The 21,607-nt window shown below is 53.6% G+C and overlaps 1 protein-coding gene across 1 annotated transcript; it reads right to left on the bottom strand.

The window, feature by feature from the left end:
* Positions 1-252: 252 nt before the first annotated feature.
* BAIAP2L2 (BAR/IMD domain containing adaptor protein 2 like 2) lies at positions 253-21,514 on the bottom strand. Its single transcript, XM_049772471.1, has 16 exons — positions 21,486-21,514; positions 21,265-21,335; positions 20,650-20,759; positions 19,906-19,981; positions 19,074-19,160; positions 18,623-18,684; positions 9,435-9,506; positions 8,961-9,077; positions 8,433-8,579; positions 3,594-3,734; positions 3,199-3,337; positions 2,884-3,100; positions 1,318-1,458; positions 987-1,185; positions 719-762; positions 253-614 (listed from the first exon to the last, which is right to left on the bottom strand). Exons 1-16 carry the CDS (start codon positions 21,512-21,514, stop codon positions 539-541), a joined length of 1,728 nt encoding a protein of 575 aa, XP_049628428.1. The 3' UTR covers positions 253-538.
* Positions 21,515-21,607: the final 93 nt, after the last annotated feature.

The following is a 21,607-nucleotide window of genomic DNA, read 5'->3' on the forward strand; positions in this document are numbered from 1 at the left end:
CCAGGGTCTTTGGAGTAAATCACCCTTACTGCAGTTGGGGCACCATTCCCCCATGACCAGGATTCCCCCATCTTCGGGGCCAGCAGGACCTGGGGAAGCCTGTGTCCTGGGGGTGCCAGCGCCTTGGCCGGGCCTAGGACAGACCCCCAGACTGGACCCTAGTGACCCCAGACCTCCTGTGAGGTGAGATCCCCACTTCCCAATCCCACTCCCCCCTGGGAAGTTCCCAATCAGATGCCCCAGACCCAGACCTTGCTGCTCTGGCTTTATTTCCCATCAGTTACAAAAGTGAAACGGGCTGTGGCTGTGGGGTGGGGCTATCTCCATGCAGTGGAGAAGGAAAGAGGTTGAGGGGCTGGAGGTTTGTCCCGGTTGGGTGGGGGTGTCCAGCCCAGCTGGAAGTCTGTACTTCAGCCCCACCCGCACGGCCTGGAGGGGCTTGACCCAGGTGGTCTGTTGGAACTGCTCCAGCTAGGGGTGCGTTTTGCGCTCTGGGCTGCTGCTGCTGCTGCTGCTGCCGCCAGCAGAGATGGGTGCCTCAGCGGATGAGGGGTGCTGAGCGATCATTGGTGATGGTGGGGCGAAGCTTCACCGTGGCAAAGGGGTTTGTGCCCCTGGGGGGAAGGTTGAGTGAGGGGGGTCCCAGAGGCAGAGAACAGCCAATACCTCCCCTAAGCCCGTCTCCCTTCGCCCTCCCTGACCCTCCTTTCAGACTCACCGGGGGAAGAGTTCTGGGGGGTGCTGCTCCCAGGATGTGAGTTTCTGTGGGGTGGGGGAGCTGGGTTTTCGGAGGCACAGGGGAGGGACAAGCGAACCCCCACCCAATGTGTCCCCACCCTAGTGGTCAGAGCCTGTGGAGAAGCCTCTAGGCCAGAATGTCTCCACTTTTTGCCCCAAATGGGGGTGACCTTCGTCTCCCATTCTGCTTGGCCTGCCCCTCCTACTCCCCAAAACTGCTGAGTTCCCACAGTGGGGCCCAGACTCACCTTCCCGTTGTTGTGGGGCCCTGCGCTGCTGGAGCTGCCCCTGCGACTGTCAGGCAGGGGGGGCGGGGCGGGGCTGGGGGTGCGGCTGGGTGCCCGGCTGGGGGTGCGAGAGCGGGACTCCGAAGAGGGGACCCCCATGGGGTGGCCCGGCCTGTCCAGGAGGTCATCGAGGCTGTGGCTTCCCCGGAGCGGATAGGACCTAAGTCCAGATGGGGGAGGGGGGTCAGGGGGGCCTGCTGCTGGGTCCCCCAATACTTGGGCTCCAAGGCCACCCTGAGAAGAGGTGGGAATGCCCTCTGGGACCCCTCCACAGCAGCCCCCTCCCCAGTACCTGGAAGATAGATCGCTCATGGGGCTCATGGATGCCACGGGACTCAGAGGATTCAGGGAGCTCATGAGGTTCAGAGGGTTCAGGGGGCCCATGGGCGCCTCCTCCAGAGGTTTCACATAAGCCTCGGGGAACCAGCCACTCCTGGGGCGGAAACAGAGGGACCCTAAGCAAAAGGCCCCACGAGAGGCCGGAGAGATAGCATGGAGGTAAGGTGTTTGCCTTGCATGCAGAAGGTCGGTGGTTCGAATCCCGGCATCCCATATGGTCCCCTGAGCCTGCCAGGAGCGATTTCTGAGTGTAGAGCCAGCAGTAACCCCTGAGTGCTGCAGGGTGTGACACCCCCCCCAAACTAAAAGGCTCACGAGATGGGCCCAACCCTGGGGGGAGGTGGCGGATGGCCAGGGAAGTCTGCGGTCTTGCTGGCATTTAAAGCCCAGCCCTACCCCCCAAAACTGGCTGGGCCAGTAAGGAGGCACAGGTCACCCCAAGCCCCTCACACTCCTCCTCCTCCCCTGTGAGTCCGTGTGTGCACCTTACATGGGCACCCTCTCCCCAGTTCCACAGTCGCCCTGCACCATGCACTGTTGGACTCCTTTTTCTGGGCTCAGAGAAAGGGGATCCTCCCATTCCCCTTTATTGCTACCAGCCCCTGTTCTCTGCGGGTTCAGGGGAAGCCACCCCAGGAGCTGCCTTCAGTTTCTGGAATGTTCACACCTCACAGGATCCCTTCCTCCTACCACCTTTTAAATTTTGTTATTGTTTTGGGGCCACACCTAGGGACGCTCAGGGGTTCCTCCTGGTTCTGACCTCAGGCATCACTCCTGGCAGGCTCTGGGGACCAAAAGGGATCCCGAGAATTGAACTTGGGTCAGCCGTGTGCAAGGCCGATGCCCTCCCTGCTGTGCTATCTCTATCCTCGCTTTCTTTATTAACTTTTTTATTTTATTTTTTTATTTTTTTGGGGGGGGTCACACCAGCAGCTCTCAGGGGTTACTCCTGGCTCTACATTCAGAAATCGCTCCTGATGGGTTGGGGGAACCATATGGGATGCCAGGAACCGAACCCCTGTCTGTCCTGAATCAGTTGTGCAAGGCAAACACCCTGCTGCTGTGCTATCTCTCCAGCCCCTCTTTTTCTTTTTATTAAGTTTTGGGGCCACACAAGGCGCTGAGCTCCTAGTCTAGGCCCCACTCAGCCAGGCCTATTCCTGACTGCTCAGAGATCCCTCCTGGAGTTTCCAGGGTACCGTAGGGGAAGCCGAGGATGGAACTCAATGCAAGTGCAAGGCAAAGAAAGACCTTCCCCACTGTCCTGTCCATCGCTCCAGTCCCGAACCCACTTTTGAACATCTGTGGAGGCCCCTCATGAGAAATCACACTCCAGGGTGGGGTCTAGCCCAGCAGGAGCCTGATCCCCAGTCCCCACTTCCCCCAAGCACCTTGATGCTGAGTCTTTGCGCCTTCAGCACCCTATCCACCTCGCCCACCCCCCGAGCCAAGGAAGAAACTGAGCTTGTCTGCGTGGGGGGGGGGGGAAACAGGGGGTGCCCGGGGCCTGCCCACTCACGCGGAGGAGCCCTCCAGCTTGCCGTAGAGCCAGCCGTTCCGGGGTTCGGGTACCAGCACCTCCACCACGTCCCCCGCCGAGAAGCGCAGCAGCGTGTGGTTGGCGCCCTCGGAGTGCGCCACGAGCGCGCGGACCCTGCGGGCACCCCCGCCGGCGCCCCCGGGGCGCTCCCCGAAAGAGTGGGCGCGCGGGTGCGGGTTCGGGGCGTAGAGCGAGGCTGCGGGCGGCAGGGCAAGCGGCACACGTCGGGGCGGGCCGGGATACCGGTCCCCAGCCTCTCCCGGCCCCCCACGGCCGGTGCGCCCCCCAACTCACAGGCAGACGCGGTCCGCGGCAGGGACCGGCCCTCCGGCTCCAGCGGGCCCGCGGACCTGGCCTCGGGGGGCTCCGGGCCGTAGGAGCCGGAGCTGTGCCGGCTGCGGGGGGACCCGAACTCTGCCAGGGGCCGCGGGGGCTGCGGGGGGACACGGGCAGGGGCGGTGGGGCGCTGCGCCCTAGTCCAGCCCCCAGCCCCAGTCCCAGGCGTCGGCGTAGGGGTTCGGGGGGCGCCGGGCCAGCCACCAGGGGGGCGCCGAGCTGTGCCAGGGTCCCTGGGGGGGCGGGAGGCTCCAGGCGGAGGGTCGGAGGCCCCAGGGCCCCGCGAGGGGCACCCCGGGGGGCGCGAAGGGCGGCGGGGGTGCGAGAGGCGGCGGGAGCACCCAGGGCCTCACCATGTCCAGGCGGGTGGGCGTCAGGCGCCCCGAAGGGTAGGGGGGCCCCAGCAGGCCCGGGGAGTGGGCGCGCGAAGGCGCTCGGCTGGCCTCGGCCTGTTCCTTCCACAGCACCACGCGGTTCTGCAGCAGACCCCGGGCCTGGCGTTGGGGAGTTGGGGAACACGGGTCAGTCCCCCTGGGGAGCCCCAGAGATGTTTCCCCGTGGTGGTTCCACTCTACACCGCCTCCCGCACCCCCAAACTCAGCACAACTGGGGTTAAGAAAGTTCAAAGCAGGGGGATAGTTAGAGGGATAGCACAGGAGGGAGGGCTTCTGCCTTGCATGTGGCTGGCCCCGGTTCCATCCCCGGCATCCCATATGGTCCCCCGAGTCTGCCAGAAGTGGTTTCTGAGCGCAGAGCCAGGAGTAAGCCCTAAATACCGCCAGGTGTGACCCCCCCCCAAAAAAAAACAAAGGTTATCATGGGGGGGGGGCAGAGTGATATAGCAGGGAGGTAGGGCATTTGCCTTGCATGCAACCGAATCAGATCAGATTCAGGTTCAATCTTAGCATTCTATATGGTCCCCCAAGTCTGCAAGGAGTGGTTTCTGAGCAGCCAGTAGTAATTCCTGAGTGCCACCAGTGTGGCCCCAAACCAGAAAGAATAAAATTCAAAAAAAGAAAAGAAAGTTGAAGAAGAGCTGGAGTGGCAGTACAGCAAGTGAGGTGTGCGTCCTTACATGCGGCCAGCCCAAACTGAATTCCCAACACCACACAGGGAGGCTCCCCCGAGCCTGCCAGGGATGATCCCTGAGCACAGAGTCAGGAGGTAAGAAGAGCACAGAGCCAAGGAGTAAGCTGTAAGCACAACCAGGTGTGGCCAAAACCCAAAGAAATGAGTATAACAGCATTCCCAGGCTGGAGAGAGCCTCGGTGGGCAGAGTACTGCCTGGCGAGCAGGAGTCTGGTCTCAATCCCTGGCACCTCAGGGTGCCCTGAGCACTGCCAGGAGAGGCCCCTGAACAGTGCCAGGCAGGTTCCAAGCCAAAGAAATGAAAGTTAAGTCTCGATCGACTGCCCCGTAGACTGCACCACCCCCAACTCCTGACCCGGCACTGCAGGCCACTCAGTGTGGAACCCGAAACCAAGGTCCCTACTCCCCTTTTCCTGCCCATGCCCCAGTCCAGTGCTCCTCCCAAAGCACTGCGTGGCCTGTTTTGCCCCCTTCTCTGAGGAACCATGACCTGTAATAGCACCCCTTTCCCTGGCATGGGCCACAGTGCTATCCTTCGGTCACCCCTATCAATTATTACTACACAACAACTGCACTCTTTTCGCATTTCAGCCTCCCCCTTGCACCCCGGAAATCATGAGCGCTCCCTTCCATGGGGCTTTGCTAGGGTTCAAGTCACTGCCGATGCTTTTGGTTTGGGGGCAACACCCGTCAGTGCTCAGGGAAGACTCCTGATGGCCTGGGGGACCATATGGGGTGCTGGGGATTGAACCAGAGTCCACTACAGGCAAATCAGAGCCTTATTCGCCCCTATAATCTCTCTCAAGCATGAATGATCTTATTGAAGTCTCGCGAGAGCTGGTCATGGCAGCTGTTCCCATGAAGTCAGGGAACAGGGCACAGCTGGCCCGTCCATGCAGGATTGATCGCTGCTGCCAATCCCTTAGGAGTTTTAGGGAGCAATATGAGGAAGGCTGGGAGCCCACACAGGGACAAGGAGAGTCTCTCAGGGACACTCCTATTGTTCCCTGTGGAACAGTCAGCAGAATAACACAAGGCTGGGGGACACCAAAGGATTTGGGGCACTGAGGCAGGAGACAAGAGAGAGCCCATTACTCCTGATTTTGTGCTCAGGGATTGATCCTGGCTGGACACTGGAACCATGTGGGATGCCAGGGACCAGACTGCAGTCAGCAGGTGTAAGACCTTGACCCCTACACAATCTCTTTGGCCCAGCTGGATCTATTTAGAGAGAAGGTTTAAGAATCCTGGGGCCGGAACAGTGGCGCAGCAGTAGGGTATTTGCCTTGCATGCAGCTGACCTAGGATGGACCTCGGTTTGATCCCCTAGCATCCCATATGGTCCCCAAGCCAGGAGTGATTTCTGGGTGCATAGCCAACAGTAACCCCTGAGCATCACAGATGTGGCCCAAAAACAAAAACAAAAAAATCATGAACCCTGAAGCATTAACAACCTGGGGGTCAAACAAAGACAGAAAAATTCAGGGCTGGATGAGAGCACAGTGGTAGGGCATTTGCTTTGCATATGGCCGACCTGGGACGGACTCAGGTTCATCCTCAGTATCCCATATGTCCCCTGAGCCTGCCAGAAGCAATTTCTGAGTACAGAGCCAGGAGTAACTCCTGAGCGTTGCTGTGTGCCCCCCCCAAAAAAAAAACCTCCGTTGTGATTCTTTAAGAAGTGAACCAGGAGCCGAAGAGATAGCATGGAGGTAAGGCATTTGCCTTACATGCAGAAGGTCAGTGGTTCGAATCCCAGCATCCCATATGGTCCCCCAAGCCTGCCAGGAGTGATTTCTGAGCGTAGAGCCAGGAGTAACTCCTGAGCACTGTCGGGTGTGACCCAGAAACCAAAAAATAAAAAACAAATAAAGAAGTGAACCAATCTGGGGCCGGAGAGATAGCATGGAGGTAAGGCGTTTGCCTTTCATACAGAAGGTCATCGGTTCGAATCCCGGTGTCCCATTGGTCCCCCGTGCCTGCCAGGAGCAATTTCTTTTTTTTTTTTTTTTTTTTTGGGTCACACCCAGCAGTGCTCAGGGGTTACTCCTGGCTGTTTGCTCAGAAATAGCTCCTGGCAGGCACGGGGGACCATATGGGACACTGGGATTCGAACCAACCACCTTTGGTCCTGGATTGGCTGCTTGCAAGGCAAATGCCGCTGTGCTATCTCTTCAGGCCCAGGAGCAATTTCTGAGCATGGAGCCAGGAGTAACCCCAGAGCACTGCTGGGTGTGACCCAAAAAACACACACACACACACACACAAAAAAAGAAGTGGGGCCAGGAGAGATAGCCCAGCGGTGTTTGCCTTGCAAGCAGCCGATCCAGGACCAAAGGTAGTTGGTTCGAATCCCGGTGTCCCATATGGTCCCCCGTGCCTGCCAGGAGCTATTTCTGAGCAGATAGCCAGGAGTAACCCTTGAGCATTGCTGTGTGCCCCCACCCCCCCCCAAAAAAAAAACTCCGTTGTGATTCTTTAAGAAGTGAACCAGGGACCGGCAAGGTGGCGCTAGAGGTAAGGTGTCTGCCTTGCAAGCGCTAGCCAAGGATCAGGACCATGGTTCGATCCCCCGGTGTCCCATATGGTCCCCCCAAGCCAGGGGCATTTTCTGAGCGCTTAGCCAGGAATAACCCCTGAGCACCAAACGGGTGTGGCCCCAAAATAAAAAAAAAGAAAAAAAAAAAAAGAAGTGAACCAGGGGCCGGAGAGATAGCATGGAGGTAAGGCATTTGCCTGCATGCAAAAGGTCAGTGGTTCGAATCCGAGCATCCCATATGATCCCCTGAGCCTGCCAGGAGTGATTTTTGAGTGTGGAGCCAGGAGTAACTCCTGAGTGCTGTCGGGTGTGACCCAGAAACCAAAAAATAAAAAAACAAATAAATAAAGAAGTGAACCAATCAGTTGAAGCAGCAGAGAACAAGAGCAGAATAAGAGAATGAGAGAGGGGGGGAGAAGGAGGAGAAAGCAAAAGAGAGTTAGAGAGAAAATGCTAAAGCTATTATGTACACAGAGTAGGGTGCTTGCCTGCATGCAGACAACCGGGGGCTTGATTCCTAACATCTCCTTATAGACTCCTAGCATGGTCAAGAGTGATCCCTGGGGCCGGAGAAATAGCATGGAGGTAAGGCGTTTGCCTTTCATGCAGGAGGTCATCGGTTCGAATCCCGGCGCCCCATATGGTCCCCTGTGCCTGCCAGGAGCAATTTCTGAGCCTGGAGCCAGGAATAACCCCTGAGCACTGCCGGGTGTGACCCAAAAACCAAAAAAAAAAAAAAAAAAAAAAAGAGTGATCCCTGAGTGCAGAGCCAGAAATAAATCCTGAGCACTGCTATCTGTGGCCCAATAACAACAACAACAAAAAAAAAAAATGGGGGGGGGAGTGGGCCAGAGCAATAGCACATTGGGTAGGACATTTACCTTGCACACAGTCAACCCAGGTTCAATTCCCAGCATTTCCTATGGTCCCCCAAGACCACCAGGAGTAATTCCTGAGGGCAGAGCCAGAAATAACCCCTGAGTGCTGCTGGGTGTGACCCCAAAACCAACCAAACAACAACAAAGCAGAGGGACCAGAGCAATAGTACAGTGGATTCCCTGAGCTCACGGGGAGTAATTTCTGAGGGCAGAGGCAGGAGTAGGCCCTGAGTATTGCTGGGAATGGCTTAAAACAACATGGAGGAGAGGAGAGAGAGGGAGAAAAGAGGGAGAGGAAAGGATGAGGGGGGGTGCGAAGAGAGAGCATAGTGGTAGCGCGTTTGCTTGGCAGGCAGCCAACCCAAGACAGACGACGGTTCGATTCTCGGCATCCTATATGATCTCCTGAGCCTGCAAAAGCAATTTCTGAGTGCAGAACCAGGAGTAACCCCTGAGTGTTGCCAGGTGTGATCCAACACCCCCCCCCCCAAAAAAAAAGCAATAACCAACTCTTTAAGCAACTGATGTGAATGAAGAAACCAAACACAGGGCGAGAAACTGCCAACGATCAAGAGACAGAGGAAGAGGGATGGAGAGAGGAAGAAATCACACCCCCAAGAACCCAGAACTGCCAGGAAGGCTCAGGCGCTGCCCCCGTAAACTTCCTTTGCCCAGGAGGGCCTCACCCGGCCAAAGAAGTGCAGGAAGGAGTTGGAGAGTGTCAGGTGCTTCTCGGCCAGGAAGCGGTACCTCCTCTTCTCCTCCAGCTCCGCCGCCCGCTGGCTCGAAGACATGAAATTCTGCATCTGAACATGCAGCCGGTTCACACTTTCCTGCATGGAAAGGGTTCAATTGGGGGGGGGGGGGCTCCTAACCCACCCATTCCACGGTGCAGCTGTGCACCCCACCCAGTGCTATCTTCACTGCTGCCTGGAAGACCACCCTGATTGCAGGGGATGGGACGGCTGCCTCACCCTCCCTCGGGAGCATCTACATCCCCGTGAACCCCAGGCCTAGGAGGCAGAGTTGGGGGTCTGAGTCATTTCCTAGTACAGAGCTGCAGCTTTGGGGTTCACGGGAAGTTGAATGAGCAGAGAGATGTGTGTTTGGGGTACGGCGGGGAGCGAAGGGTCAAGCCTCACTCTGGGAATGGGGTGATGCCAGGTGAAGGAGCTCAGGCGAGGTCCCCCTTATCCCCCCTCTAGGTCCTGCACCTTCATCTCTCGGGCCTTCTTGTCCCTCTTCCGTTCCAGGTGCCACAGGTCCGACTTGCACTTCTCCAGGTTGGCCACTTGGTGGCGGTACTCGAGCTCATACTGCTGGCGGCTGTCCTTGGTTAAGACAGAGGGAGACCCCCCATGTCAAAATAGTAGGTGAAGCGCCCGGTTAATGGTACAGAGCACTGGACGAGGACTGGGCAGACAAGGGCTCGTCAACGTAGCTGTCTATCAAGTGGGGAGCGGCAGTGCCTGTGTGTGCTGGGCCGGGTTCTGGGGATGTAAACTTACTTTTTTGGGGAGGCCTCACCTTTTGGGATGGTGCTCAGGGGTTACTCCTGGCTCTGAGCTCAGGAATCAATCCTGGCAGATTTGGGGGACCATATGGGATGTCGGGGATGGAACCCGGGTTGGCTGTGTGCCAGGCAAACGCCCTCCCCACTGTGCTATTGCTCCAGCCCCCAGACTCACTTTGATGTACTGCATATCTAGCTTGGTGTTCTTCTCCATGTGTTGCAGCAGGTCCCCATGGAAAGTTTGAACCTGGATGGAGAGCAGGTCTGGGGCTATCTGGGCGACCACATCATTCCTAAGAAACAGGTCCCTGGCAACCGCCCCTGGTCAGCTCTGGGTACCTGACTCCTGGGCACCTTATCTCACAGGTCCAAACACCAGAGAAATGGACATGATAAAGTCTCCAGTGGGTGGGAGTCAAAAAGGCCCAATAGGGGATCAAAGGAAAACCCCCTTTCAAAAAAAAAAAAAAACCCAAACAAACCCTGGAGCCAGAGTAGAAGCGTAGCAGTGAGGACATCTGCCTTGCACAGGGCCAACCTAAGTTCAACTCTTGGCATCCCATATGTTCCCCTGAGCCTGCCAGGAGTAATTTCTGAGCTCAGAGCCAGAAGTAACCTCTGAGCGCCTCTAGGGATAGCCCCAAAACAAAACAACCAAAAACAACAACAAAATCCAAAGCAACACATAAAACCTTCATATGGATCTATTTCATTTTCTTTTTCTTTTTTTGTTTTTTTGGTTTTTGGGTCACACCCGGCAGTGCTCAGGGGTTCCTCCTGGCTCTATGCTCAGAAATCGCTACTGCCAGGCAAACACCCTACTACTGTGCTATCTCTCCGGCCCGATCTATTTCATTTTCATGGGGCGATAGCACAGTGAGGAGGGCACTTATGTTGCACATGGTTTTTCTGGGTTCAATTCTTGGCACCTCATAGGATCCTCCAAGCACCACCAGGAGTGATCCCAAGAGAAGAATCAAGACTGAGCGCTGCCTGGTGTGACCCAAACAAACAAACAAAAGAATCAGGAGTAAGCCCCAAGCACCACCAACATTGCATGGTGTGGAGCTCTCCCAGACAAAAGCAAACAATTTCTTTTAATAAAAAACATCCCCCCCCAGGGGGTAGCACAGTGGGTAAAGTGCTTGCCTTGCACAGTGGCCAACCTGGGTTCAATCCCCAGCATCCCTGTATGCCAGGAGTGATTCCTGAGAAGGAATAAGCCCTGAGCAGCACCAGGTGTGGCCCCAAAATAAAAACAAACAAACAAACAAATAAAAATAGAAACACCCTCTGCTGTTCACGAACTGTCAACTCCATCTGCTTTCTGTGTGTTGTCTTCTCCGAGTGTGGTCAGGAATTTCTGACCCATTTTCAGAAGCCAGCTCAGGCAGCCCTCTCCCCGCTGGCACAGTTCAAGCACTGGCATTTGGTTTCTGAGATGCACACAGGAATGTCTGCTCCCAGCCGCACCCACAACTGCTTGGGTTGAACTATTTTGTTTTTGTTTTGGGGCCACATCTGGTGATGCTCAGGGGTTACTCATGCTATGCACTCAGAAGATCGCTCCTTGCTTGGGGGACCATATGGATGCTGGGAATCCAACCCATGTCCTAGGTTAGGAGGTCCGTTCTAGGTTAGCCACATGCAAGGCAAACGCCCTACCACTTGTGCACCTGGGTTGAAGTCTATGTCTGTGCTCCAATCTGACCTAGCTCCCTGTTTCCAATTGCACCCTCACCCTCCTAACGAGTGTGTCCTGAAGAATGGACTCAAAATCCTCAGAAAGGCACTTGCAGAGCACTGTGAGCTGAGTTTTCTGGAAACGTTTAAGAATAATGGGGCTGGAGAGATAGCATGAAGGTAAGGCATTTGCCTTGCATGCAGAAGGACAGTGGTTCGAATCCCGGCATCCCATATGGTCCCCCAAGCCTGCCAGGAGCGATTTCTGAGCATAGAGCCAGGAGTAGCCCCTGAGTGCTGCCAGGTGTGACCCAAAAACTAAAACAAAATTAAAAAAAAAAAAAAGGAAAGAAAAGAAATTACTCTTGGTAAGCTGGGGGTCATGTGGGATGCAGGGGGTTGACTGCATGCAGGGCAAATGTCATCCCCCTGTGCTATTGCTCTGGCCCCTAGGCCAAATCTGATCTCTCCTTAACACTCTTCCCACATCTACCTACTGGTCCCAACCTGGTCACCCTCTCCTTGTATGGAAATAGCTCCCCCAACTGACTTTTCTGCATCTGTTTTGGCCCTTCTGATAGGAGCCAATCAATACTATGGAAATAAAGCTCATGCTGTGAAAATTAGTTTGAATTTTCTTTTACGACCATAGCACTTTGGGCGAGGGATGCTTGCTCTGCATGTGACTGACCTGCATGCTTCCCTAGCACTGCATAGGGTTCCCAGTCCCCATCAGAAGTGATCTCTGAGAACAGAGCCAGGAGTAAACCCTGAGCACTAGCGGGGGTGTTTCCCCCACCACCACCAAAATAGAAAAATGTCATTTGCATTAGTTTTCTCCAAAATCACAGAGGCCTAAGGGAGCCCGAGAGATAGCACAGCGGTAAGGGCATTTGCCTTGCACACAGCCGATCTGGGATGGGAAGTAGTTCGAATCCAACATCCATATGGTCCCTCAGCCTGCCAGGGAGCAATTCTTGAGCACAGAGCCAGGAATGACCCCTGAGCACCACCAGGTGTGGCCCAAAAACCAAAAAAAGAAAAAAATATTGCAGGAATAAATCTTATCTAAAGATGATCATAAAAAGATAAATAAAATGATCATAGAATTGAAAAATGATAAAAAAAAACACATTATGAAGAGATGGGGCAAGAGAGGAGGCACTAGAGGTAAGGCGTCTGCTGTGTCCCATATGGTCCCCCAAGCCAGAGGCAATTTCTGAGCTCATAGCCAGGAGAAACACCTGAGCGTCAAACAAGTGTGGCCGCCCAAATTTTTTTGAAAACAAAAACAGAAACAAAAACATTATGAAGAAAAATAAGAGAGAAATACATACCATGTTCATGGATCAGGAGACTAGTATATTTTAGAATGAACATTAATTAATAGATATGTACAATTTGCTTTCTTATTCTCCTCTTTTGTTTCTGTGCTTGGGGCCACACCCAGAGGTGTTCAGGGCTTACTCCTGGCTCTGCACCAAGGAATCACTCCTGGTAGTGTTCGATGAACTGCATGGATTTGTGAGGGATGGAATCCAGGTCAGCTGCATGCAAGGCAAGCACCCTCCCCACTGTGCTATCGCTGTAGCCCCACCTTGGTCTAAGTAAGTCATAAAAACTATCTTGCTTCAGGACCAGAGCGATAACACAGCGGTAGGACATTTGCCTGGCATGCAGCCAACCTGGGACGAACCCAGGTTCAATCCCCAGCATCCCATATGGTTCCCCGAGCCTGCCTAGGAGCAATTTCTGAGCTCAGAGCCAGGAGTAACCCCTGAGCACAGCTGGGTGTAGCCCCAAACCAAACAAAAAGAATCTAAAATAAAAAAAAAAAATTATCTTGCTTCACTAAAAATCAAACAAACTGTAATATCTGTTCCTCAGAGATATGATTAAGGAGGGAAAAGACTAACTCCAGACTCGGAAAAACAATTTCTCATGGTTATGTTTACATCCTAACAAAAGGGTGCACATGCCTTAGTAATAAACTCTAAGTCAACAAACACACACACACACACACACACACACACACACACAGAGATAAAAGGCAATTGGCTCAACAAACCATCTCAAGCAAACACACATTAGTAACAATGCCCCGTAAATCCATTAAAAGGCATTCATTAGTCCTCAGAACATACACTGCAAAAGCCCCAGCAACTTTACAACATCTCCATGGCAGCAACTCAGATCAACATCATGGGTCACACTGCTAAGGAAACACCATCAGCAGCCATGGCCCTGCGCTGAGTGGCAGGAAGAGGCACATTAAGAGTTCGAGAACTTTCTGGGGCTGGAGAGATAGCATGGAGGTAAGGTGTTTGCTTTGCATGCAGAAGGACGGTGGTTCGAATTCTGGCATCCCATATGGTCCCCCGAGCCTGCCAGGAGTGGTTTCTGAGCATGGAGCCAGGAGTGACCCCTGAGCGCTGCTGGGTGTGACCCAAAAACCAAAACCAACCAACCAACCAAACAAACAAACAAAAAAAGAGTTCGAGAACTTTCTAGAACTTCTGGCAAATTCTGATAAAGCTAACTACATGAGCACCCTCTGACCCAGAAATTCCATGGTGAGAGAAATGAAAACGTCTCCATACAAGAAACACTGTTTCCAGGAAGTTCTCAAGTGGGGCTAATCCTTACAACCCCACAGCAGGAGAGGAGAGGAAGTTCAGACTAGCTCTGACCCTGCAACCTGAGGTAATAATGTTCACCCCACCTTACCCAGGTGACAGGAGGGCAGGGTGCCCACAAACACACACCAGACATGTTTTAGAACATGCAGAATTCAGCACTGGGAAGAGAAGTCAGAAAATTGATCCCAGGCATTGGGGAGATAGCACAGAAGGGGAAGGCATTTATTGGCCACGCATGCAGCCAACACAGGCTCGATCCCCAGCACCAGATATAGGGTCCCCTGAGCCCTGCCAGGAGGGATTCCTGAGCACTGCTGAATGTGGTCCAGAAACCAATAAATAAATAAATATCCGAAAAGAGAGATAGATATTGAGCATTTATATCCAGATAACAGGCATCCTTAGAGAAACAATAAAAGGTAGAAAGAAAGAAAGAAAGAAGAAGAGAAAGAAAGAAAGAGAAAAGAAAGAAAGAAAGAAAGAAAGAAAGAAAGAAAGAAAGAAAAGAAAGAAAGAAAGAAAGAAAGAAAAAGAAAGAAAAGAAAAAGAAAGAAAGAAAAGAAAAAGAAAGAAAGAAAAAAAGAGAAAGAAAGAAGAAAGAAAGAAAGAAAAGAAAGAAGAAGAAAGAAAGAAGAAAGAAAGAAAGAAAGAAAGAAAGAAAGAAAGAAAAAGAAAGAAAGAAAAAAAGAAAGAAAGAAAGAAAAAGAAAGAAAGAATAAGAAAGAAATAAAGAAAGAAAAAGGAAGAAAGAAAGAAAAAAGAATGAAAGAAAGAAAAAGAAAGAAAGAATAAGAAAGAAATAAAGAAAGAAAGAAGAAAGAAAGAAAGAAAGAAAGAAAAGAAAGAGAAGAAAGAAAGAAAGAAAGAAAGAAAGAAGAAAAAAAGAAAGAAAGAAAAGAAGAAGAAAAAAGAAAGAAAGAAAAAGAAAAGAAAGAAAGAAAAAAAAAAAAGAAAGAAAGAAAAAGAAAGAAAGAAAGAAAGAAAGAAAGAAAGAAAGAAAGAAAGAAAGAAAGAAAGAAAGAAAGAAAGAAAGAAAAAGAAAAGTGTAGGTGTAACAATAATTACAAAGAGATAGCATGTAGATAGGGCACTTGCCTTGCACGCAGCCCATCTGGATTCATTCCCTTGAATCCCATATGATTGTTCCCAAGCACCACCAGGAGTGATTTCTGAATGTAAAGCCAAGAGTAAGCTCTGAGCACCACCAACTGGAGCCCAAACTGCCTCTGGAGAGATAGCACAGCTGTAGGCCGTCTGCCTTGCATGCGCTAGCCTAAGACAGACCACATTTCGATCTCCTGGCGTCCCATATAGTTCCCCTCACCAGGAGCAATTTATGAGCGCATAGCCAGAAGTAACCCCTGAGCATCACCAGGTGTGGGCTAAAAAGAAAAACAAATAACAACAACTAAAAACCCAACACCCCCCCTCCAATCTATAATCCAAGGCAACTTTGTTTAAAACTAAAATAAAGGACTAAAATATCTATCTAAAGAGGAAACAGACTATTGACTGATACTGAAAAAAAATCTGGGACATGTTCTAGAAAAATGACAATATATATGGGGAAAAAATCTTTTTGGCATCTAGGCAAACACACACACACAAGATTTAAAAAAATGTATAATTTAGGGACACACACACACAAGATTTAAAAAAAATGTATGATTTAGGGTCTGGAGCACAGCAGGGAGGGTGTCTGCCTTGCACACAGCTGACCTGGGTTTGATCCCCTGGCATCCCATATGGTCCCCTGAGCTTGCCAGAGGTGATTCCTGAGTTTGGAAGCCTTGCACACGACCCAGCCAGGTTCAATCCCCAGCATATCATACAGTTCTCTGAGCCTGCCAGGAGTAATTTCTGAGTACAGAGCCAGGAGTTAACCCTGAGTACCATTTGGGTATGGCCCAAAAATCAACTAACCGGAGGCCAGAGAGATAGCACAGTGGTAAGGCAAATATTTGCCTTGCATATGGCCAACTCGGGAGGGACCCGGTTCGATTCCTGGCATCCTATAAGGTCCCCCAGCCTGCCAGGGGTGATTTCTGAGTGCAGAGCCAGGAGGACCCCTGAGCTCTGCTGGATGTGACCCAGAAACCTATCAATCAATAAAGTTTAAAAACAAAAACCCAACTAACCAAACAAACAAGCAAGTTAGATTGGAGTCAGATAGGAGGGCACTTGCCTTGCCTGAGACCTGGGTTCAATTCTCAGCATCCCCTATGGTTCCCATGAGCCCTGCCAGGAGTGACCCCTGAGCACAAAGCTAGGAGCAAGCCAGGATCACTGCTAGGTATGGCCCAAAAACTAACAAAAAAGATGCATGTTATCAAGGGTATCTGATGCATCCAAACACATCTTTCCACGGGGGTGAGGGGTGGGAGCCCTTTGTAGTCAAGGCCAGCCACCAGGAGAGTCACTGGGGAAGCTTTGAGCATCACCTGAGCATCACCTGAGTAACCCCCAAGCATCACCAGGTATGGCCCCCAAAAGAAAACAAAATAAATAATAATTGCACAGGTTGGGGCCCGGAGAGATAGCACAGCGGCATTTGCCTTGCAAGCAGCCTATCCAGGACCTAAGGTGGTTGGTTCGAATCCTGGTGTCCCATATGGTCCCCCGTGCCTGCCAGGAGCTATTTCTGAGCAGACAGCCAGGAGTAACCCCTGAGCACCGCCAGGTGTGACCCAAAAACCAAAATAATAATAATAATAATAATAATTGCACAGGTTGAAGACCTCAAGGGGCTTTTCCTTCTGAGGGGAGCATAGGCCCATGAGCTGTTGAGGAAGAGGAACACCCACTCCTCCGTCTACCCCCAGAGCACTAAACAGCATGTCAGGCAACTTCACTTTTGGGGGCCTCCTCAGTGGTATTCAGGAGACTTCAGGCCCCGCCAGTGTTCCAGGGTTCCTGGGCATGTGGCTCAGTGCTGGGTCCCTGACTACGGAATCAAGCAATGTCTGGACTTGAACCAAGTCTACTACCTGCAAATCTGTCTTTTATTAATATTATTTTTTGGGTATTTGGGTCACACACCCAGCAGCACTCAGGGGTTACTCCTGGCTCTACACTCAGAAATCGCCCCTGACAGGCTCGGGGGACCATATGGGATGCCGGGATTCAAACCACCGTCCTTCTCATGCAAGGCAAATGCCTTATCTCCATGGTATCTCTCCGGCCCTTTTATTAATATTTTGATGGGAGGGGCACACACACAATGCTCGGGGCTTACTCCTGCCTCTGCACACACTCTCCTGGTAGGCCTGGGAGACCTTGTGGAGTGCCAGGGATCGAACCCAGGCCAGCCACAGTCAAGGCAAGTGCCCTTCCCTGTGTCCTGTTGTTTCATCCTGTGCTGAAGCCAGTACTGTCTCTCCTGCCCTCAGTGTCTCTAGAAAAACCCCAGGGCCGGAGAGATAGCACAGCAGTAGGGCATTTGCCTTGCACACCGCCAACCTGGGATAGTCCCAGGTTCAATCCCTGGCATCCCATATGATCCCCGAGCCTGCCAGGAGCGATTTCTGAGTGCAGAGACAGGAATGACCCCTGAACATCACCAGGTGTGGACCCCCAAAGAAAGTTCCAGCATGCACGGGACCGGGCATGAAGGGAGGAGCACCAACCACAGCCCACCCTGCCAACAAAACCCACAGCCACAACCCTCCTGCCCCTCCCAGGGGTCCCCTATAGTCCTGCTTAAGAGCTGGGACCTGAATCTGCTCGTCTCTGGGGCCTGAGGACAAAGGCATAAGCTGAACTGCACCCAGAGCATTTGGTCTCCCCACTCTGTGTGTCCTCTGAGGGTCTTGCGTTGGGGACACATGGGTGTCCCCCTTTACTTGGCTCCCCTCCTGGACAGGGCAGGACTTGGATAAAGGCCTTACTCTGCCTCTGTGCTCAGGAATCACTCGGGGACCCTATGGGATGCAGAGGATCAAACCCAGGTCTGCCGCATGCAAAGCAAGTACCCTTCCCACTGTGCTATCACTCGGGACCCCAAGGCCAGGATGGTTCCTAGAGGGTGAGCCCTGGTGGGACTTGTTCTGAGGACACATCAAGTCACCAGACCCAGGACAGAAAGTGATGACCTTCTGGGGTGAGCTTTGCTCTGTTGCCACACCCCAAGTGGTGGCAATGGCTTTGCAGAGAACCCCAAATTGTGTGGGCGGTTTACAGTGTGCAGAGAAAGGAAGATCTTCCTTTTCTGCTGAGACATCTGTTGCTCATTTTTCTCATAACTAAGCTGAGTTCTGTCCTTTATGGGGTTCCCCACAAAGAGTAGCTGTCTCTCTGGGCACAGGAGACCCACAGACTGTCGCAGAGGAGAAACTTCCTCCCAGTATATGTCTCACTCAGCTCACCAACATGCACAAGAAGCTTTATCAAGGAGGGTCCTGGTGATCAAGCCCACTTCACAGACAGGCAAAGTGAGGCGGGAGCATTAAGGGGCTTGTCTGGGCCCAGAGAGATAGCACAGCAGCGTTTGCCTTGCAAGCAGCCAATCCAGGACCAAAAGTGTTTGGTTCGAATCCCGGTGTCCCATATGGTCCCCCATGCCTGCCAGGAGCTATTTCTGAGCAGATGCCAGGAGTAATCCCTGAGCATCGCTGGGTGTGGCCCAAAAACAAAAAAAAAAAGGGGGTGGGGCTTGTCCAAGGTCACCAGGCACCTGCCCAAAGGCAGAGTCTGAGCCCCCCCTTTTTTTTTGTTTTTTGGGTCACATCTGGCAGTGCTCAGGGGTTACTCCTGGCTCTATTCTCAGAAATCGCTCCTGGCACGCTCGGGGGACAATATGGGATGCCGGGATTTGAACCACTGTCCTTCTGCATGCAAGGCAAATGCCCTACTCCATGTTATCTCTCTGGCCCCAAGTTGAATCTGACTCAGTTTCCTCCTCTGCCACAGGGGGTGGCTGGGACCTTGGACTTCATTGGCCCTAAATAGAGGGGGGCCCAGGTGCATGGAGCAGCCTTGGCAGGACCTAGCTGTGGGGACCCCAAACACTTTCCCTGCTCCTAGCTCCCGGAATCGCACTCACCACCACTTCCAGGTCAGAGTTCAAGTGTCGATGGGTGTCTGACATCTGCACCAAGATCTCCCCTGGGAACACAGAGGAGTGGCCTCAGGGGGCAGCGTCCCCACTTTCCGCCCAACTTTTAGGACCAAAGTCCGGGGTTCACATCCTTCTTCTGTGGGAGTGGTAGGGAGGGGCTGGGGTGCTGGAGACTCTCCAGGATGTCAAGATGAAAAAGGCTCCCCCAGGGCGGAGTCCTAGCACAGTGGGGAGAGCATTTGCCTGGCACATGGTTGATCCAGGTTTGATCCCCGGCATCCCGTATGGTTCCTGAATGCAGAGCCAGGAGTGACCCCTGAGTGTCCACAGGGTGTAGCCACAAACAAAAAACAATCAGCAGCAGCCAAAGGTGCTCGCTACTTGGGGTTCCTGGTGGGGGTCTGAGGGTGGGCAGGGGGGAGGGGACGGGGCTCACCCAAAACCTGGGAGGTGGAGCTCAGCAGGGCCTGTTCCCCGATCTTCTGGATGGCAGAGAAGTAGACCTCAGCAGCCTCAGACAGAGCTGGGGGTGGGAGGACAGAGGGGTGAGTCCTCCCCTCCCCCACTCACACCCTCCTCCTGTGCAGGAACTCCAGAGGAGCAAGTGACAAGGAAGGAGCTTCGGGGGCCAGAGAGATAGCATGGAGGTAAGGCATTTGCCTTTCATGCAGAAGGTCGGTGGTTCGAATCCTGGCATCCCATATGGTCCCCTGAGCCTGCCAGGAGTGACTTCTGAGTGTAGAGCCAGGAGTAACCCCTGAGCACTACTGGGTGTGACAAAAAAAAAAAAAAAAGGAGCTTCGGGGTGGAGGGGAGACAAGGGGGTCCTTAGGGGGTCCAGCTAGGGCTGGAGCAGGAACACAGTGGGGGTCTGTGCCATGGGGTATGGACCTCTGCAGGTGCCCATGAACAGGTGAGGGGCACAGGATAGGCCAAGAGGGGGCAGTGGCTACTGATGATGACCTCACAGGGGAGAGGAGGTTGGAGTCCTGGGGGGTGTGTCTGCCCCTGGGGGGGAGGGAGGAGTGCTGGGAATGGAGGGAGCAGCTGCGAGAGGAACCTATAGCCAGGTGGGGTTCAGGTATAGGGTGAGGGTGGGCAGGTATGAACAGAGGAAGGGGTACAAAGAGGAGTTGGGGCACAGGTGCGCTGACACAGGGCCTGATGCTGCTTCTCAAATTAGGGGGCCTGGGACAGTGCAGCTCAGTGAGGGGCTCTGGCTGCAGGGGGCTCAGACGGGACTCTTGGGGGGCCAGTCTGGCTCTCACCGTGGAAGGCGCGGAGGTAGTTGTTGCCAAGGTAGACCAGGTTCTCCAGAGCAGGATTGAACTGCTCCATGATGCTCTGCACGAAGTTGAAAGTTGGTGGAGTGTAGGTACCGCATGTACCAGCAGCACCCCCTAGGCCAGAGCAGCCTCCAGACTCTAGGAGGGGGGGCCCTTCTGGAAAGCCAGGCTCTGGGCTTCAGGGGTCTCCAAGCACCTCTCTATCCCCCAGTAGGCTAGTCTCTCTTTAGTCAGCTGCTGTTCACACAGACTTCTACACTGGGGAACTGTGTCCCCAACACCAGCCACCTGGAAGGTGCCCCCAGAACCCCAGCTGTTGAGGCTGCCTCAAGGACAGGACATGTGGCCAGACTGGCCCTTGGGGAAGACCCCAAAGGTGGGTGTGGCCTGAGGTTCTGATTCAAGCCCTCATGGCCCCTTGCCCTCCCCAGGCTTCAGTTTGCTGATCTATTTAGTGGGGCGATTTGATCACCTATCAAAGGGGATCCCCAGGGGGTCACTACTTATCAATGGAGGTGGAAGGGGGAGCAGGAAGTTAGAGTGGGGGTCTGAAATAACCAGGCACCAAGTAGGGCAGGGGTTGGGGGCTCCAGTTGGAGACATGCGGTTCCCTGGAAGCCTGAGAGGGCTGGGAACGGTGCTTCCCAAGAGTGGAGCTCGAGGCCCTGCCGGCAACCCCAGCTCCTGTCCAAGACATTTCTCTGCCCCCTGAATTGGGGAACTCACCTTGTAGATGGTCATGGTGGATCTGTAGAACTGGTCCATCCTGGTGGCTTTGGGGGCCACGCCCGTGCTGGCCGGAGGCTGGGGGCGCAAGGCAGCGGGCGGGCGGGGAGCTGCGGGGAGCCGAGTGGAGGTGGGAGCCGAGTCTGGATCTGGCGAAGCTGTGGTTTAATTATTTACCGGTCGGGATGTCAGCAGGTGATCTGGGGCGTAACCAGACCCCGGAGGCCGCATCCTGTGACGCGCGTTTCGTGTGACCCGCCTTCAATTATTTACCCTCCCAGCAGCCAGTGGGCAGAGCTGTGGGTACTGCCACCCAGAGTTCGTGGCTTCGCCTTGCCCACGGGGACCCCGACTTCCTATTCTGCGTGTATTTGTCTGGGGCAGGGGTCTCAGACTCGAGGCCAGCGGGCCGTTTGCGGCACTCTGTACAACATTTTGTGGCCCTGCCCTAGAGGAATCTTTTTTGTTTTGTTTTGTTTTAGTTGTTTGGGTCACGCACCCCCAATGTTCAAGGCTTACTACTGACTTTGCACTCAAGGATCACCCTGACTTTGCCTCCTGCGGCCCCCAGGTAAATTGAGTTTGAGACCCCTGGTCTGGGAGGACCCTCCGGACCTGGCATCTCCTGCAAAAGGATTCTGATCTTTAGCTGTGCCCTGAGGTCGAGGCTGGGGGTGACCCCGTATCTGGGGTACAGGAGCAAACCGCACAGACCCTACAGGTGCCCAGACGATGGGGGTGCGATGGAGCTGGACTTTGCCCTCTCCAGGCAGGCAACCGGGGTTCCCCTTCTCTGTGGGCAGGGTACCCTGGCTGGTCCCTCTGAGCACCCATACGAGGGCAATTTGGCGTAGGTTGCCCCCATTCGGGGAGCATGGAAAACAGTTGGGCAGGGGTCCAGGGAGGTGGTGGCGGGACAGGCAGGGTGAGGTGGGGTGGGGTGGAGCGTCACACATGA

Source organism: Suncus etruscus, chromosome 4 (assembly GCF_024139225.1).
Source record: "Suncus etruscus isolate mSunEtr1 chromosome 4, mSunEtr1.pri.cur, whole genome shotgun sequence".
Lineage (NCBI taxonomy): Eukaryota > Metazoa > Chordata > Mammalia > Eulipotyphla > Soricidae > Suncus > Suncus etruscus.

Bases quoted from the DNA above. Each gene is read 5' to 3' on its own strand.
- BAIAP2L2 (XM_049772471.1), bottom strand. From the start codon at position 21,514: ATGGGGGCAACCTACGCCAAATTGCCCTC. The intron at 21,336-21,485 runs GTATGGGTGCTC...CCTGTACCCCAG, and splicing joins ACCTACGCCAAATTGCCCTC to ATACGGGGTCACCCCCAGCC. The intron at 19,161-19,905 runs GTGAGAGCCAGA...TCCCACCCCCAG, and splicing joins CTACCTCCGCGCCTTCCACG to CTCTGTCTGAGGCTGCTGAG.